At 46.6% G+C, this 20677-nt stretch overlaps 1 protein-coding gene across 16 annotated transcripts in view; it reads right to left on the bottom strand.

Moving 5' to 3' along the window:
• CELF4 (CUGBP Elav-like family member 4) overlaps positions 1 to 20677 on the bottom strand; it is a 1553364-nt gene that overhangs the window by 144903 nt on the left and 1387784 nt on the right. For all 16 annotated transcript variants that reach the window (XM_075327636.1, XM_075327668.1, XM_075327591.1 and 13 more), the window contains one exon: positions 9393 to 9473. In XM_075327636.1, the coding sequence (XP_075183751.1) occupies positions 9393 to 9473 (81 nt within the window). The remainder of the gene's footprint in view (positions 1 to 9392; positions 9474 to 20677) is intronic.

The raw sequence follows: 20677 nt of genomic DNA, 5'->3' as shown, positions 1-20677 counted from the left end.
GACATGCCCATCTATCCAGTGGAGTCATCCTCTAAATCGACAACAACCTCCAGCAACCTGCACCTCCATATTAGTCACCAAGTTCTCCTACCTACTTCTCCAGAATGCAAACTGGAAGGAGTGAGACGCAGCGCAGATGTTATCGATGTGGGCTGCATGGCCATCTACAAGACACTAGCCCGGATGGTCAACTGAGGAATGACCCTGCACCAAATCAACCTGTTAACTATCTACAGCCAAGTACAATGAGGGAATAGGTGTCACCCCTTCAAGTTGACTTGCCTAATGACTCAGACACTCATGTTTGTCCAGTACGTGTTTATGGGGTGCGTGTTACAGCCCCGAGTTCTTCTTATCACCCAAGAAAGCACTTACAGGAGGTTGTACTGGATGGACAGAGAGTTCTTGCTTTTTGTGACTCTGGGGCGTTTCTCACAATAGCTGATCCCCGAGTGGTTCGGCCAGTGGCGATACAGCCAGTACCAGGGTTTACCAATGAATTGGCTGGAGGACAAAAGAGAAATATCCCAAAAGCAAGTGTAGAACTGGACTTTGGCTTTGGGGTCAAGCAATGTGTGGTTGGGGTGATGAGCGGCTTGCTGCAGATATTCTCCTAGGCAATGATGTGGGAGATTTACAATGCCGATTTGTGGGTGCAGGAAGCAGAGTTTAAAGGCCGCTTTACACGCTACGGCATCGCTAAAGCGATCTCGTTGGGGTCACGGAATTTGTGACGCACATCCGGCCGCTTTACCGATGTTGTTGCGTGTGATACCTTCACCTTCGTCGCAAAAACGTGCAAAATCGCTCATCGGTGACATGGGGATCAATTCTCGAATATCGTTGCTGCTGCAGTAACGATGTAGTTCGTCGTTCCTGCGGCAGCACACATTGCTCCGTGTGATACCGCTGGAATGAGGAACCTCACCTTACCTGCGTCCCGCCCGCAATGAGGAAGGAAGGAGGTGGGCGGGATGTTACGTACCGCTCATCTCCGCCCCTCCGCTTCTATTGGGTGGCCGCTTAGTGATGTCGCTGTGACGCCGCACGGACCGCCCCCTTAGAAAGGAGGCGGTTCTCCGGTCACAGTGACGTAGCTAGGTAGGTAAGTAGTGTGACGGGTCTGGGAGATGTTGTGCGCCACGGGCAGCGATTTGCCCGTGTCGCACAACCGATGAGGGCGGGTACCCACGCTAGCGATATCGGTACCGATATCGCAGCGTGTAAAGTGGCCTTTAGTCAGGAAGGATACACACTGGAGCCCGACTCTTCAACTCTACACCTCCACAATACACTAAAGAAGATGGAGCCAACACAAAATGGATATCCCTCCCTGGCCTATGTGTCTGGACTTTAATGTAATCAGGCCTAGGTCAACATCTACTGGGCGACTGTGTTTTTGTTCTTCTCTGCATGGGACACAACCAATACCAGCCTGTAGTTCCTGGAAACTTTTCCATATAAAGTCACATACTCAAAAGTGGGAGTGAACCCTTTCCCGTCCAGTGGGTGGATCTAAGGAGAGGTGGAAGAATCAGCCACATGTTTTTAGTTAGTTAATGCTTTGTTGGGTGAAAGGCGAGGATCTGTGCTGAGGGCAGGTCCTGGTGCCTGTGTATGGACTATGGGATATTGAAGATCAGTTGCTACGTGGGATTGTGTTGTCTCAGCCACGCTATCGGATTTAAGGAACTCATCTAACGACTGTTGTTGCATTTTACTTGGCATCGGATTGCTGTGTGGCGCCCCATATCTGTTTTCTTTGTGTGGACTCATGGTGGACTCTAAAGAACCATTTGGATATTTGATGTTTTATGCTCCCTGCCTCAATAAAACTTGTTGGATTGTTCATCGGCCTGGTGTCCCTGCCTGCTCTGTCGCATACCCCGTCACACTTTGTATCTTAACCTGCGTAGTCTCAGTCTGCAGGTCTCACTCAGGGACGTTGGGGCAATGTATCTTAACCTGCGTAGTCTGGGTCTGCAGGTCTCACTCAGGGACGTTGGGGCAATGTATCTTAACCTGCGTAGTCTGGGTCTGCAGGTCTCACTCAGGGACGTTGGGGCTCTGTATCTTTACCTGCGTAGTCTGGGTCTGCAGGTCTCACTCAGGGACGTTGGGGCAATGTATCTTAACCTGCGTAGTCTGGGTCTGCAGGTCTCACTCAGGGACGTTGGGGCAATGTATCTTAACCTGCGTAGTCTGGGTCTACAGGTCTCACTCAGGGACGTCAGGGCTCTGTACTTTGACCGATGTAGTCTGGGTCTACAGGTCTCACTCAGGGACTTTTGGCCTCTGTATGTTGACCTGCGTAGTTTGGGTCTGCAGGTCTCTTTCAGGAACGTCGGGGCTCTGTAGTTTGACCAATGTAGTCATGGTCTGCAGGTCTCACTCAGGGACTTTGGGGCTCTGTACCTTAACAGGCATAGTCTGGGACTGCAGGTCTCCTAGGGGATCTAGCCTCTCTCTGGCCCTTCTGGGGTGATGGGGCTATAGGCCCACTTCACTGTCCCATATCCTTACCCATTGGGGTTCTGGCACCAACTCCCCTCTTCTGGTCCTGGACAGGCCTTTTATATTTTGTCACTGCATCACAGGTGTCACCTGAATGTGATGCCTCTTCTAAACTTTTTCCTTCAGGAAAGACAGATAGTGGTCTTTACTTCCTGCCTAATCACATCTCAGCTTCTGCTTCTGTTTTTCCGTTTTCAGCCAGCAGATGGAGATATTTACTTGCAGACATTTCTGCACCCACTTATCTTTCAAGACTGGGAAAAGTCTTAAAGGGGTTACCTGTGCATTATTTTTATGCCCAAATTCCTGAAATGCTATAAACAGCTTTTTTAACGTAGTTTATAATGATCCTACCATAACAACTATCGTTACATCATTATTAGTTTTCCTGTGTCCATCATTGGTGTTGCTGTTAATTTGTGTTGTGTTAGGCTGGTTTCAGACGTCTGTGTTTCCGGTACGTGTGACATCCGTTTTTAACACGGATGCCACACGTACCCATGTTATTATTTGCTGTTACTCACATGTCTGTGTTTTCACACGGACCGTGTGACCTCTCATGACCCCGCACGCACACACGGAGACATGTCCGTTTTTTCTCCGGAAGCAAGGGTGTCACATGGATCGCACATTGATGTGATCCTTGTGACATCAATGTGACATGTACCGGAGAAAACACAGGTCTTTTTAATAAAAAGATTTTCTATATTTACCTCTCTCCAGCGCTGCTCTCTGGCTCTGCTGCCTCCCGCTCATTATACTCACTGAATATTCACTGCAGTGAGGAGCTGTAAGCCGGAGCAGCGCTGGGGACCGCATGTCTGGGTGAGTATACAGCAGTGTGTGTGTGTCTGTTCAGTGTATACATGCATGTGTGCTATGTGTGTGTATGTGCCCGGTGTATCCATGTGTGTCTGCTTTGTGTGCATACACATGTGTGTATATGTGCTCAGTGTACACGTGTGTGTGTGTGTGTGTGTAGTGAGAACCTGGAAGCTGGAACATTGCCGGGACAGATCGGGGACTCATCACAGTTCCCAATGAACTCTGATGAACCCGTGAAGCTGTGTCGCTTGGGTCATCAGGATGTCATTAAAGTTCATTGGGAACTCCGATGACCTCCTGGGTGTCACTGTGCTTGCAGAATACTCACCTGTCCCCACGGTGATGTCCTTGGTGGTGCTGTCCCAGCGCTGCTCCGGCTTCCAGGTCCTGAGTACGGTGAATAATCAATGAATATAATGAGCGGGCGTCAGGAGCGGGAGGCAGCAGAGCAGAAGAAAGCAGGTAAATATGGAAAATATTTTTATTTTACAGACCTGTACCTGTCACACGTATGCAAGCACGGTTGTTACACGTTTGACCATAACCATGCGTGTGACTGGTGTACCGCCCCGCGCTCGGCTACAGCCGAGCCGTTCGGATCTGGGCTCATGTGTCGGTGGCTCGAGCGCCTCCAGACCGGGGGTCACTTCGCTCTGCAAGGGGCTGGTGCTTTGAAGGGGGTTTAGGGTTACGGCCGAGGCTGTGGTTTTAGATTAGAGTTCGTGACGCCACCCACGGGTTGTGGTGAATGTGGGCACCACCGCTGCTGTTTACTAGGCACCCCGGGGTAGATGCTGTGCAGCTTTGATGTTAACCCCTCCGGGACCCGTTTGGTGTGATGTGTCGGTGCTTTGCGGTGCAGGGCGATGTGCGGCCCGAGGGCACAGTTGTACTCACTATTACAGATGCACAGAGTCTCTGGTAAACCAAAAAAGAGGGTGGTCGGTGCCCGCAGCTGGCTGCGTCTGGTCCCCCAGTCGGGTTGGTGGTCTCCGCCTTTCTCCTGCACCTTCTTTGTAGTTGGATACCCGTGCTTCAGCTACGAGAGTCCCACTCCCCGGCGTTGTGTGTCGGGAGAGCCCGTTTGCCCGCAGACGCTGGCCCGTGGGATCTCTAAGCCTGGACGGTGGCGTTTATCCCCCTCGGTGGGCTGTTGTCTTCTTTCAGGACTTGGGTCGGAAAGGACCTAGAGTCCAGACCTCAATCAGTGAATTAACGGGGTCCGGTAGTTTCGGGACCGCGTTTCAGGGTTTGAGTACCCGCACTTGTGCTCCGGTTTCCGGTCGGTTCCTCGGTTCGATTCCGGCGGGCCACTAGCCTGTCCCGGTCCCTTACGGTTCCACCTGGCCGTCTTCCCGGCTCCTGCAGCCTGAGGCCACCGTATGACTCCTAGCCAGAGGTGACTGAGTTCCAACCCAGACACCTGGTGTTACACTGTGGCAGACCTAGGCATAGGTCTGCACTTGAACTTCACTCCTCTCCACTTCACTGTCAAAACTAATCTAACTGTGTTTTCCTGCCTCCGGGCCTGTGAACTCCTTGGTGGGCGTGTCCAACCATCTGGGCACGCCCCCTGGTGTGAACATCAAATCCTGAGGGAGGTGACTAGGGTTTTAAAGGTTGGCTGGTGACACCTTTTTAGGGGAACGGGTGTTTGTGCAAGGGCCTACCTGTGACTACCTGGCTAGTCCAGGGCGTCACACTGGTACCTCATGAAACACGGATGTCTGAAACTGGCCTTACAGGGTTATTTTAAACATGGAGGTTACCCGCTATCCTTCAGTTGTGGTCGATCATGCGCACTGATACTCCATTCATTCCAATGGGCGTGAAGCAGACCTGCTGAGCACAGCGTTCGGCTATCACCAGCGATCCCATTTAATGGGTTCTCCAAGCTCGGCACAAAAGTCTGCAGTTACTCTATGTGACTACAGATTCGTGAATCCTCACAGCGTGCATGGTGAAAGACTTGTCCATCTGGGGGACCTGGGAGGTGAAATTCTGCCAAAGACCGACCTCTTGGACTAGTCATCAGAGACATATGGTCCCTTATGTAATTTCCCCTCTAGACCCTGCACAGGTATCTCCCTATATGTATGTATGTATGTATAGGGAAAGACCTATCAATCTAATCTAGGAGCCTGGGAGGTGAAATGTTGCCACAGACCAATCTCTTGGACTAGTCATCAGAGACCTATGGTCCTGCGTGTTATTTCCTCTCTGCGTCCTGCACTTCTCCCTGTGTGTATTGAGAGGAAATGACTTACTTTTCTCCCGTTGGCTGTAATTTCAGTATGGTGGTAATGTAATGCGATTTACTTGCAGGGTGACACTATTTCTGCAGGTAAATTGCATTTTCCGAGGTGACAGGTTCCCTTTAAAATAGCAAAAGCCATTGATAATGTTACGTTTAGTGTCCAATTACACTTGTGTGACGTCTTGCTGCACCGCGATATATGTGCCAGGTTAAAAAACAATACCCCTGTATTTCCACTGGACAGGCCGCTCCTCAGCTTTTTCCCTTTACAGCAGGGAAGCATTTTATTAAAATCACCACCGAAATGTTCCCTGACTGCAGCACGTTTCTTTCAGACGCGTCTTAATAAATTTGGCACATCTTATTCCCCTGAAGTCTTCATTAGGACTGGTCTTCATGAATAGGGGCCTGAATATACATCTATTAGGGACTAAATACATGGTAGATATTTGCACCCTGGTAATCAGTTTATGCTGTGGTTTTTCAAGTTGGATTTCATCCTTGTAAGGGTTAATTCGGCAGCAAATCCACAACATTCTGCAGCAATTGGTATAGAGAGAGCGCAGCGTATTGGTGGGGGGGGGGACGGACCCGTTAACATTTGAAGGATTTTTCCAATGATTGACATTGACAGGCTAAACCTCTGATAGGGGATGCACAACTCCATAGATTTAAAGGGGTATCCCCATCGCCAAGATCCTACCCTAATATGTAGTAGGTGTAATAATAATATTAGTAAATACCTCCAATTAGAAATGTAGTATAGTTCTCCTGATTCACCATGACACTTACCTCATGTTCAGGGCATTGATGGACCTTAGTATCCATGGGTACAACCCCCAGCAGCAATCTAACTAAGGCTATGTTCACACTAGAAAAATGATTTTTCTTAAGAAATTTCTTAAGAAATTTCTTGAGAGTGAAGGATTAGTGCACCTGAGTTAAAATAACGCACCAATAACTCAGGTTATTGGACCGTTTTTGGTGCGTTTTTTTGCAGGTTGGTCCCTGTGTTTTTTAACAGATAATATATAGATAGAGAGATAATAACTAGATAATAGAGAGAGAGAGAGATAGAGAGATAGAGATAATAGAGAGATAATAGAGTGATACATACAAAGATACATAGATAATACATAGATAGATAGAATAGATACATAGATAATAGATACATAGATAATAGATAGATAGATAATATATACATAGATAATACATAGATAGATAGATAATGGAGGGATAGATATTCCAGCTTTATTTATGATGTTTGTGCACATACTGCACTTCTCGCGGCCGGTAATATGTTCACATCACATGTGAGAAATGACCTGAAGTCACCTCTGCAGCCTCGCTCAGGGAGCCGCATTCAGCACTTGCTCACTGAACGAGGCCTCGTGGAGAACTGTCAGTCGCGGCTGGAGCAGGGCTGGAAGCGCCGCGGGACATCGTTGTGGATTACGTCGGAGCTGTGTTCGAGGGTTTAATAAAGTGGAGAAAGAAGGGGCTTTTTGTCTTTTAATCCAAATAAAGGAATTTTTTGGGGTGTGTGTGTTTTTACTGTCACTTACACATTAGTGATGGCGTGTCATAGACACTGCTATTACTAATCTTGGACTTAGCGGCAGCTGTTGGTTGCCGTAAACTCATTATTACCCTGATTGCCACCACATCACGGCAACAGGAAGAGCCGGGGACTCGCCGGGACTGTCACATAATGGAAGCGGCAGTCCCGACACAGCTGCGGGCTGATATTCTCGGCTGCGGGAGGGGGGGGCATTAACCATGGCCCTCGCCCTCCCCAGCCTGAGAATACCGGGCCGCCGCTGTGTGTTTACCTTGGCTGGACGGTAAAAATACGGCGGAGCCCACGTTTTTTTAATTTTTTTTTTATTTTTAATATGTACGTTTGATTTCTATGTGTATTTTATATGTCCGTGTCTGAGTGTCATATGTGTGTGTTTACTCTCTGCATTACAATACAGTCAATGGAGTGAAATAACGCAGCTAGCTGCAGATAAGAAGTGACATGCTCATTCTTTTTCTTAAGAAAATCTACTGAAAGACTTTTCTTAAGAAAAAAACGCAGTGTGCGCACAGCTAATTTTTTTTGCCATAGGGTTGGCTGGGGAATGTCTGCAGAAAGGTTACAAGAATTTCTGAAGAAATTTCTGCAGCAAAAACGCACCAAAAACGCAGGTAAAAAATGCAGTGTGTGAACATAGCCTTAAGCGGGCTTTACACGCTGCGACATCGCTAGCCGATGCTAGCGATGGCGAGCGTGATAGCACCTGCCTCTATCGTTATGCCGATATTTGGTGATCTCTGCCGCAGCGAACATTATCGCTACGGCAGCGTCACACGGACTTACCTGGTCGGCGGCGTCGCTGTGACCGCCGAACAATCCCTCCCTCAAGGGGGAGGGACGTTCGGCATCACAGCGACGTCACCGCGACGTCACTAAGCGGCCGGCCAATCAAAGCGGAGGGGCGGAGATGAGCGGATCAAACATCCCGCCCACCTCCTTCCTTTCTCATTGCTGGCGTGTGGCAGGTAAGGAGAGGTTCCTCATTCCTGCGGCGTCACACACAGCGATGTGTGCTGCCGCAGGGACGGGGATCAACTTCGCCCACGCGACAGCAGCGATATTTGATAATGGACCCCATGTCAACGAGGAGCGATTTTGGACATTTTTGCAACGATCCAAAATCGCTCCTAGGAGTCACACTCAACGAGATCGCTACAGTGGCCGGATGCGCGTCACAAAATCCGTGACCCCAACGAGATCGCTGTAGTGATCTCGTAGCGTGTAAAGCCCGCTTAAGGCCTCGGTTCCACTTGCACTTTGCACAGACAAGTGCAATCTGATAAAGCATTGGATTACACTCGCACCAGTGCAAAATTATGGGGTTGTGTCCATCTGAGATTGATTTCTCATGCAACAGCGGCCTGAGAAATGAATCACAGCATGCTGCATTTGGCAATGATTCTCAGCTCATGCACCCCCATACAAGTCTATGGGAGAGTGTGAAACGTCGCATTGCATTCAGATGTCATCCGAGTGCAGTGCGATATACGGTGAGACAGGCAGCGGAGAAAAGGAAGAAAGTGCTCCCTCCCCCTCTCCTCTGCAGCTGTGATCTGATCGCAAGATCGGATCAGTCGAATGACCCTTGGCTGATACTCGCAGAGGGTCATTAGCATATCACTTCCGATGCTCTCACATTGGAAGCTATACGCAAGTAGAACTGAGGCCTAACTGTGACTATATGAGTGGTCATAACCATAGATACTTAAAGTCCTGCAATGCCCCGCACATGAGGTAAAACGCATGGTGAATCAGAAGAACTATACTACATTTCTAATTGGAGGTATTTGATAATATTATTACACTTACTACATATGAGCATAGGATTTTGGAGATGGGAATACCCCTTTAATGTCTTTGTGGCTCTACTTGCTTTCCGTCAGTCCCCTAGACTTTGATTGCAGTGGTATTGGGCATGCTCAACCATCATTTCACACCATTGATGGACAAAGGCAAAAACAATATATGGGCTCTTTGCAGCCCAAAAGCTCATGGAAATGCACAATTCCACCTATTTTGGATGTAGAAATGGGCCCCCTGACCTTTGGGCCCCTGCTCCACATGTCCGCCCATGCTCCACACAACCCCCTCCTCATTGTGGTGAAACACGAAAGATGAAACAGGGTCCGACCCCCTTCCTAATGATTGTGGGCACCATTTCCCGTGAATCGGGAGAACCCCTTTAATTCAGGTATATAGAGAAACACTCCTCACCTTCTCTCTGTTGCTGTGGGATCATTGGAGGTGGCTGTGGAAAAGCTTGGCTGATCTGTCCATAGGCAGCAGGATAAGCGGCTATTGGGGAAAACAAGAAAAGAGAAGTCAGCAAGACTCTATTAACTTCTTATTCATTCCCTGAGAAAAAGGTCTAAATGTTACTGAGGGCTTCCTGACCCAACGCTTTATAATTGGAGAGTAAAGTATATTGCATGAAATTGCGATGCCAAAGGCGAAGCTTTCATAGACCGCAGTACTACAGAAATCTGGTATTCAGGAGCCGGGTGTTGTCAGATCTGACACTTTCCTTCCTTACTGGTATTTGCTTTTTTTTTTCTGGTTCACCTACGTACCAATTATATTGTACGGAACGTAAGAGCGCTGAAAAGTAATGGTACAGTATGTTCCCGGAGCTGACATGGCAAGAAACGTAATAATGTATATTTAAGGCCCTGTGTACTAAGAAATAATGGGTGCAAATTGCTATATTTATGTGCCATTCCACACTCATCAAGGTTTACAAAATCCAATCTGCTTGAATCCTGTGAAAAGCCACAAGAAAAGATTATGCACGGTGACAGATTATAATCAAGCTCAATACAGGTCTAAATGGAAATTTTTGCACGGCGGTGCCGGGTTACCCTTTGTGTTTGGATACAATTATTTCTGAATTTGGAAGCACGACGGTAATCCTTCCATAGAAATGAATTATCTCTGCTGCCCTCTGCTGTTCAGATCGGAATCCGCTCCGTCCATTTACTGCAATCGCGAAGGCGTAACAATGCTCATAAAAAGATCAAAATCCATGAGCGTCGGAGGCCACTTCTAATATTGCTCCATTGCCATTCTTTGTAATACCAACCTCTGTTTTCTTTGTAATGGAGTATTTCTACTGTATTTTACTAAACCTATGCTGTAGTACGTGTCTTTGTGGTCCAATAAGATCCGACGAAACCTCGGATCGTACTCGGACCAATGTTATTTTATAATCTAAGAAAAAGACTGATGGCACCTCCTACCTTTCTAATGTGAACAGGTGCAAATTGAGCATGAAACAGTAACAAAAAGGATACAGCTGCACTCTGCAGTGCTAAGATATGTGTAACAATGAATTTTGGAATATAGACATACATTACTGCTATGGAAAACACGTAAAAATTTTAATATTTAGCAAACAAAAATGGTCAGGTTTATGTGAGCCCAACAGCCAACGGCAAGGCAACCACTTTTTGTTGGGTCCCTATCAAACTAATGCCTCTTTTTGGGTTAAAAAAAACCCGTACAATTTATGGGCATTTAAGACCCTGCAAATGGAGAATAAAAATAGCTTAAGGCTGAAGAGCAGGAGTGCTCAAACAGAAGGCGTATCCCTGTAATCTAAGAAAAAGACTGAAGACTGATGGCACATCCTACCGTTTTAATGTGAGCAGGTGCAAACTGAACATAAACAATATTAACAAAAAGGAGACAGTTGCACTCTGTAGGGATAAGACATGTGGAATAATGAATATGGGAATATAGACATGCATTACTGCTATGGAAAACATGTAAAAATTGAGATACTTAGCCACAAAAATGGCCAGTTTTATGTGAAGCCAAAGCCAACGGCAAGGTGACCTATTTTTGTTGGGTTCCTATCAAACTAATGTCTGTCTTTGGGTTATAAAGCCTAAGGCTGAAGATCAGGAGTGCTGTTGATAGGGACCCAACAAAAAGAAGTCGCCTTGCTATTGGCTGTTGGGCTCACATAAAACTGGCCATTTATGTGTGCTAACTATCTCAATTTTTATGTGTTTCATAGCAGTAATGCATGTCTATATTCCCATATTCAATGTTCCTCATATCTTAGCACTACAGAGTGCAACTGTCTCTTTTTTGTTACTATGCTTCATGTTCAGTTTGCACCTGTTCACATTAGAAAGGTATGAGGTGCCATCAGTCTTTTTGTTAGATTAAAGGGTCATGCCTTCTGATTGTGCACTCCTGCTCTTCAGCCTCAGGGGATTTTAATTCTCCATTTGTAAGATCCTGTCCGCCCATAAATCGTCGGGTTTTTAACCCAACGAGTGGCATTAGTTGGATAGGGACCCAACAAAAAGAGGTTGCCTTGCCGCTGACTGTTAGGCTCACATAAATCTGGCCATCTGTGTGTGCTAAGTATCTCAATTTTCACATGTTTTTCATAGCAGTAATGCATGTCTATATTCCCATACTCATTGTTCCACGTATCTTAGCACTACAGAGTGCAGCTGTCTCCTTTTTGTTACTATGCGTCATGTTCAGTTTGCACCTGTTCACATTAGAAAGGTAGGAGGTGCCATCAGTCTTTTTCTTACTTCTGCTCTTCAGCCTCAGGCAATTTTAATTCTCCAAACAAAAAGAGGTCGCCTTGGCAAAATTTTGTAGGCCAGTGCTATGTGTGAGGTTAGTTGGTTAACCATTGACCTCCCATGATATTTGTGGTTGATGTTGATTGATGCATGTAATGCTCCACTCTTCTGCAGTATGCTGCTAAACGAGATATTTAAAGGGATTGTTCACTTAGGACAAGAATGGGTCACAGTAAATCAGCAATCGGCCATTATCATCAGTGGTCGGAAGCTGTGAGTATTTATTAGTGTCCATTGACAAAAATAGGTCATCGGTGCAGTGCAAAATTGGCACCGCAAAGACCTGCTATGTTAGTAGCTCCGCTCTTCAGCTAATAAACTTAAGGTATCAAATCCTCTATGCATAATCATTCTTTCGCCCTCAGACCATAAGCCCACCCATTGCACCATTTATTATTATTGACCCCCTAGTAGGTGACAAAGATCATGGGGTGTGAAATCTGCAAAATTGTAATAAATAAATAAATATATGTTTATACATTTAGTTTGGTTCCATCATTTAAAAGGAATCTGTCAGCAGGTTTTTGCCTGTAATTTGAGAGCAGCATGAAGTAGGAGCAGAGACCCTGATTCCAACGATGTGTCACTTAGGCTACTTTCACACATCCGGTATTTGCTCTGCGGCACAATACGGCGCTCTGCAGAAAAACCGCAACCATTTTTTTGCCGCCAGTTGCGTTTTTTTTTGCATAGACTTACATTAGTGCCGTATTGTGCCGCAGGGGCTTGCGTTCGGTCCGGTTTTTGCCGTATGCGGCAGATTTAGCCAATGCCGCGGCCGGATAGAACGTTCCCTGCAACGTTTTTTGCTCCGGCAAAAAAAACTGCATCGCGCCGCATCCGGCCGCTGCGGCGCATTTTCAATGCATGCCTATGGACGCCGGATGCAACGCGATGCGGAAAAAAACGCATCCGGCCGCCGCATGCGTTTTTTTCCACTGCGCATGCTCAGTAGCGTGCCGCAACCGGAAAAAAACGGACCGGCCGCATGTAAAAACTTATGCAAAGGATGTGGTGTTTTCGCCGCATCCGTTGCATAGGTTTCACAGCCGGATTGAGCCGCACAGCTCAAACCGGATGTGTGAAAGTAGCCTTACTGGACTGCTTGGTGCAGTTTTTATAGAATCCCTGTTTTTTCTGCTTTAGATTTAGCAGTGGTCTGAATGCTGAGCTGTGTATAACCCTGCCCCAATCACTGATTTTTTCCTGTATACTCTGTGCATTTTCAGCAAGGTACAGATCACTGGTGGGGGTGGGGGTTACACAGATTAGGAGGAGTGCATGGTACCAGACACCTGCAGTGATAATCTCCTGCTGATAAAACAGTTATTATATTGAAACTACAGCTAGCTGCGGAGCAATTGACATCCCCAGAATCAGGGTCTCTGCAGCTACATTATTCTGTTGTTAGAATAAATTATAAAAACCTGCTGACACATGGCTTGAGAATAGCAATTTTCTTCTAATCTAAAGTGTGTCCTTCGGTACTATTGGGCTTGACTTTGGAGATGATCAGCTTTTAAAAAACACATTATTTTGCATACTCTGTTGGGAGATGTTTATGCTACATGTATCAGTGTGTACCACTAGTGATAAGCGAGCACTACCCTGCTTTAATGCTCAGTACTCGTAACTATGGTATTGATGAGCAGGCACTACCATGCTCGGGTGCCCAGTACTCATAACTAGTGATGAGTGGGCACTACCATGCTCGGGTGCTCGGTACTTGTAACTAGTGATGAGTGGGCACTACCATGCTCGGGTGCTAAGTACTCCTAACTAGTGATGAGTGGGCACTACCATGCTCAGGGGCTCAGTACTCGTAACTAGTGATGAGTGAGCACTACCATGCTCGGGTGCTCGGTACTCGTAACTAGTGATGAGTGGGCACTACCATGCTCGGGTGCTCGGTACTCGTAACTAGTGATGAGTGAGCACTACCATGCTCGGGTGCTTGGTACTCGTAACTAGTGATGAGCGGGCACTACCATGCTCGGGTGCTCAGTACTCGTAACTAGTGATGAACGGACACTACCATTCTCAAGTGCTCAGTACTCGTAACTAGTGATGAGCGGACACTACCATGCTCGGGTGCTCAGTACTCGTAACTAGTGATGAGCGGGCACTACCATGCTCGGGTGCTCAGTACTTGTAACTAGTGATGAGCGGAGACTACCATGCTCGGGTGCTCAGAACTCATAACTAGTGATGAGTGGGCACTACCATGCTCGGGTGCTCGGTACTCGTAACTAGTGATGAGCGGACACTACCATGCTCAGGTGCTCAGTACTTGTAACTAGTGATGAGCGGACACTACCATGCTCAGGTGCTCTGTACTGGTAACTAGTGATGAGTGGGCACTACCATGCTCGGGTGCTCAGTACTTGTAACTAGTGATGAGCGGACACTACCATGCTCGGGTGCTCAGTACTCGTAACTAGTGATAAGCGGGCACTACCATGCTCAGGTGCTCAGTACTTGTAACTAGTGATGAGCGGGCACTACCATGCTCAGGTGCTCTGTACTGGTAACTAGTGATGAGTGGGCACTACCATGCTCGGGTGCTCAGTACTTGTAACTAGTGATGAGCGGACACTACCATGCTCGGGTGCTCAGTACTCGTAACTAGTGATAAGCGGGTACTACCATGCTCAGGTGCTCAGTACTTGTAACTAGTGATGAGCGGGCACTACCATGCTCGGGTGCTCAGTACTGGTAACTAGTGATGAGCGGGCACTACCATGCTCGGGTGCTCAGTACTTGTAACTAGTGATGAGCGGGCACTACCATGCTCGGGTGCTCAGTACTCGTAACTAGTGATGAGCGCGCACTACCATGCTCGGGTGCTCAGTACTCGTAACTAGTGATGAGCGGACACTACCATGCTCGGGTGCTCGGTACTCGTAACTAGTGATGAGCGGACACTACCATGCTCGGGTGCTCAGTACTCGTAACTAGTGATGAGCGGACACTACCATGCTCGGGTGCTCAGTACTCGTAACTAGTGATGAGCGGGCACTACCATGCTCGGGTGCTCAGTACTCGTAACTAGTGATGAGCGGACACTACCATGCTCGGGTGCTCGGTACTCGTAACTAGTGATGAGCGGACACTACCATGCTCGGGTGCTCGGTACTCGTAACTAGTGATGAGCGGGCACTACCATGCTCAGGTGCTCAGTACTCGTAACTAGTGATGAGTGGGCACTACCATGCTCAGGTGCTCGGTACTCGTAACTAGTGATGAGCGAGCACTACCATGCTCAGGTGCTCAGTACTCATAACTAGTGATGAGCGAGCACTACCATGCTCGGGTGCTCATTACTTGTAACTAGTGATGAGCGGGCACTACCATGCTCGGGTGCACTGGACTCGTAACTAGTGATGAGCGGACACTACCATGCTCGGGTGCTCGGTACTTGTAACTAGTGATGAGCGAGCACTACCATGCTCGGGTGCTCAGTACTCGTAACTAGTGATGAGTGAGCACTACCATGCTCGGGTGCTCAGTACTCGTAACTAGTGATGAGTGAGCACTACCATGCTCGGGTGCTCAGTACTCGTAACTAGTGATGAGCGAACACTACCATGCTCGGGTGCTCGGTACTAGTAACTAGTGATGAGTGAGCACTACCATGCTCGGGTGCTCAGTACTCGTAACTAGTGATGAGTGAGCACTACCATGCTCGGGTGCTCAGTACTCATAACCAGCAATTAAATGCTTCGATGGGTATGACTCGAGTACCCAAGTACAATGGAAGTCAATGGGGAACTCGAACATTGACTCCTCATTGATTTCCATTATACTTTGGTTCTCGAGTCGCACCCCTCCGAGCATCCAATTGCTCGTTACGAGTTCCGAGCACGGTAGTGCTCGCTCATCACTAGTTACGAGTACCTAGCACCTGAGCATGGTAGTGTTCACTCATCACTAATTACAAGTACTGAGCACCCGAGCATGGTAGTGCCCACTCATCACTAGTTACGAGTACCTAGCACCTGAGCATGGTAGTGCCCACTCATCACTAGTTACGAGTACCTAGCACCTGAGCATGGTAATGCCCGCTCATCACTAGTAACGAGTACAGTGCACCCGAGCATGGTAGTGCTCACTCATTACTAGTTATGAGTACCCAGCACTCGAGCATGGTAGTGCCCGCTCATCACTATGTACCACCATTTTACTTTTAGAAATATTATTAAAGATGTCATCTACTACACGGACAACCCCTTCTTAATGCCTATATTTCACCCCAATATAACAACACTTATACTTACCTCCGGTGCTGGCGCCGTTTCAGTGGCATCAGCACTTGCTCTCCTGAGGATCACATGACATTGTTAAGTCACACAATCCCTGTGGTCAATCAGCACCAGCTTCACTCTCTCCTCTCCTTCTGACAAATCAGACAGCCGGGGGAAGTGAAAGAAAAGCTGCAGCTGCAGGTGAATATAGATGTTGTCATTTTACTAGAGAGAAACATAGGGATTGAGAATGGGTTGTCCGTGTAGTAGACAATCCCTTTTAGAACTCATAAAAAACACTGATTAAACTCAATACGATTTTGTGAAATGTTCTGAAAACCCTAAACAGGTTGCAATACCCATCACAACCAGATGGTGGCCACATACAGACACCTATAGTATAAACATCTTCCGGTAGAGTACTGCAAAACCAGTTTTTTTTTTTAAAGGCTGGTCTTCTGGAGTGTGTTTATCATTACAGAAAAGTAAGAAAGGTCACATTGTATAGGTTTTTGAGAAATCAGATGTCACCCCATTGGGGTGTTGGCCCGGCGGGAGTTGAGCACATACAGTGTAACAGTATAAGACATCTGTATACAAGTGTCACTTATTTTGGAGAGAAATCTTCCTTTAATCTGATGTCTCTGGGCGCTGGGCAGGACGTGCCCTCTCCACAGGGGTAAGTGGATTAGAGCCAAGGTAACCAGCGACCTTACTTAGATTTATAAAGACTTTTTGAACTCTTCTTGAAGGCTTTCGATTTCATTGAATTACTCTCTTAATATGAAAGGTGAACATTTGATATAAATAGATGACAGTCAGTGAAGGCATCAGACTGATCTGATTACACGAACGTAGACTTTCGCAATACACGGACGGCAGAAGACGACTGCGCTGCTGGGATTACGTCTTAAGGCGGATCGGTCATCACTCCTGATATGTCTCATTGAGTAAATAATTGTATTTCAGCATTTCTGGAACATCTTCTTCCAGATGTTGGCACTGGAAATGTATGAATAATTTGAGAACCGGTAATATGTCCTTACATAGTCCGACATTGTCGGCAATGATTGGAGAATGTCAAGAAACTGCTTGATGATTCGGCCCCCGGGAGACTGATAGAGGCTAATAAGAAGCTGCCAGAAATCTTTGGCAGTGGATTATTTCTACTGGGAACAAAGGATTGGACACTCAGAAGCCCAACATGCCCAATCATTCACTCGGTCATCTACCAGGGTAGGGTGGTCTCATACACATCAGGTAGGGTTTGGCCAAATTTCCCCTCATGAGCCAGATCAGACACCCCCATACTTTGCAGTGACGAGGGGCAAGCACCCCAAAACACCGTGTCTGCAAATTGGGATTCTGATCTGGCTTATATATCCTGAGTCATATTGCAAAGGATTGTTAAAAATCCACTTGTGACTTTTAGGATCGCTACTTCCAATAGGTGGCGCTGTGCTAGAGTTTGTTTCCTTTACTGGAGAGACAATTTGACCTAATTTTATGGGCATCTTTAGGTCACTGGTTTGCATCGAATTCATAAAGATACTGTATTTGTACCTTTTTTCAAGTTGTCTTTTGTTGCTTGGTTAATTTTCTGATTTATACGCCAATGTGGCTGTTCCAGATGTTTTAAACTGATTCATAAAATGCTGCTTAGCAAAGAGTCTACACCCCACAAGTGATTTTATGCAGTTATTTTGGTGCATTTTTTTTGCAACATTTGGTGAAATGTGCAACTTTTCCTGCTAACAAAAAGTCGCAAAACTATATAAGGTCTTTGCGCAAACTTCATGGATGGTGTTTGCCATTTTTTATGATTTTGGCACAAAAAATGGCAGCAAAAGCACTAGTTTCCAGATCCCCCTACCCTAGATTGATAGGTCTCATCATACGTATATAAAAGAAGAGACCTATCAGCCTAGAGGGGCTGGGTGAGGAGAACCCACCGAGCACTGGCCCATTGGACAAATAGTCCCAGGCTTTCCCACGTCTGCTTGCTCTGATATGCAGCAATGCTTTGGCATAAAACACATAAGGCAGCTGTGTGCGGTGATCCATGCTGCCTGTGTTTTGGGCACCATAAATCAACCATCAGGTTTCTTTTTTAATGACAATAGTTTTTGGGAAACTGATTGTTGGCCATGTATCAGTCTTAAAAGGGCTTTCCATTATTTGAAATTGTCCACTACTTTTACATTGATGACCTATCTTTAGGATAGGTCATCAATGTCTGACCAGTCAGGGTCAGACACCCAGCACCCTCACCGATCAACTTTTCTCAGTGTCAGCAGCGTCAGCCTGTGGCCAGAAATGCTGAGTTTCGGAGCTGCCCCGTCTTCTGATATTGGCCACGGCCGGGTACTGCACATCCGCCTCCTATTGATTTGAATGGGAGGTGGATGTGCAGTACCTGGAGACGGGCCAGCTCTGGAACTGAGCATCTCCGGTTGCCTGCTGCCACCGCCAAGCTCAAGGGCAGCTGATCAGCGGGGATGCCGTGTGTCAGTCCCTGGCTAATCCGACTTTGACGACCTATCCTAAGGATATGCAATCAATGTTAAAGTCGTGGACAATGTCAAATAATGGAGTGGCTAGCCTCTTTAATATATAAATGGGACCATGATACTGTTAACATAAAACCAACACACACTCCTCTACCGGACTTCCGAAACTTTCCCTTCCGGTGGGGGGTGGATGCAGCAATGGTCACGTTCCATTTAAGCCAGGAGAAAAGAAGTAGAAGACTATTTGTTTCCTGTTTGAAGAAGTCAGGAGACACCAGTGGCAGTAAATAAGGAGGGCATTTTTTTAATGTTAGCACCAACATGGGACCATTAAAGGGGTTGTCCACTTTAACGAAAGTTTTTTCCTATAAGTTCTGTTTGCACTTAAACCCCAAAAACTCTGCTTTAGTTACCCTGCCTGGGTCCAGCGCTGTCTCCACTACTCTTGGGAGCTGTTGTCTGCAGCGCTCACGTTACATGGACAACACTTCCGACAATTGAGCTGAGCAACTCCACCGATGTAGATGTCATGAGCCGCCCTGAACCATTGCGCTCACGGATTGACAGACACTGGGAGCAGCGGTGGAAACTCAGCTCTGGACTTGAGCAGTTTTGTTTTACTTCTAATAGAACTTATAGGATAAACTTTCCTGAAAGAGGACAACCCTTTTAACACCCTTATAAATATGCATGCTCAGGTTGACCAAACATGCCTGATATTTAGTGTTGGGAAGATTAGTGTCATCCATTCACCTTAATGGGAGAACAATAGAAGGAGATCATCCTGTCCAACTTGAGAGCTTACAGATTCCCTCACACAGATGCTGCCATCATTACAGTTGAGTCCTTCTTTACCATTTTTGATTATCCCAGGATGAGGGGCACGAAATCAACATTTAAAAGAAATCTGATTTTACGATACTATCTTGGGAGAGGTTTATGCTATTTGTGTTTATATGTGGCCATCCAGTGGCTGTGATGTGATCCGCAGACAGTCAAGGGTTTGGCTAGCATGTCACTGTTGCATCTCGTCTTCAACTAAATCTATGGAAAGGTAAGGGTGGACACACGTCATGAGGACTGGCCTCTAAGAGGAGATACATTGAAGGTTATTATACTAATTAAACTCTTCTGTGTTGGTCTGAAGACTCCATTGCCTATTGAGTAACTTGGGGAGATGACTCCATCCACTTTGGAAATACAGAGGCAGTGATGCTTGAAGAAGTCAAACTTTAATGAGGTTAAGATATAAAAATATATTGAAGAGTGAATGAAATATTAATCATCCTCATTCTTCTTCACGTGAGATAAAAATGTAGATTTTATTAATTTATTCAACCTCACTACGACGTGCTGCATCAGAAAGACAAGCTCCGATCATAGCTAGAACACACCATCACTTTATGATCATGGGCTCCGATCTGTGGGACTCTCAATGATGAACAAAGAACCTTCAGTGATGGGACCTCTCTGGTACTGAAGGGCTCCCTGACGCCTGGCTGTACCGGAAATTGCACAAAACCCCCTCTGTCTTAATTGTGATTGTCCACAAAAGGATCAGAAATGGTAAAAAAGCAATACTCACGTCATCAATCCCCAGAGACTCTTTTCATTAAACTTCATGGTCCCCCACCAGTCTCTACTTTCTGTTGGGACATGTGACCCCTGCAGCCCTTTAGGAAAGGACTGGGATAAGTGCTGAGGACCCTTCCTTCTCTAAAACAAAAGAGGTCCTAGCAATATGCCACCATTTTATGAGATGGGAAGAACCCTTTGATGGCTTTTAATGAGGTTGTTATTCTCATTGGTGGTGGTAATAACATTTTTTTTATTGACCTCTAGGAACTTCAACACTCCTCAACACTCAGTATTGGTCCATCAACACCTGGAAGGAAAGGGTTTACATGACCAACTAGTAGTCCCTAATTGGCGGCAGCCGAAACATTCCGTCTGAGCAGAAGAATACGGCTCAAATGGAACGTGAAGGCTGCTGTCGATCAGTGGCCACTCTTTGGTTTGTGGGTGTTGATTTCTCATGACCAACGGTGGATACAGCACTAATTATGGAGAAGCAGCACTAGGAGATGAATGTAGAATCTTTTTTAGTTATAACCTCACCCTAGCACATTCAAAGTAAC

The sequence above is a fragment of the Anomaloglossus baeobatrachus genome, chromosome 1, assembly GCF_048569485.1.
Source record: "Anomaloglossus baeobatrachus isolate aAnoBae1 chromosome 1, aAnoBae1.hap1, whole genome shotgun sequence".
Classification (NCBI taxonomy): Eukaryota; Metazoa; Chordata; class Amphibia; order Anura; family Aromobatidae; genus Anomaloglossus; species Anomaloglossus baeobatrachus.
This window is presented reverse-complemented; position numbering and strand designations above follow the sequence as displayed.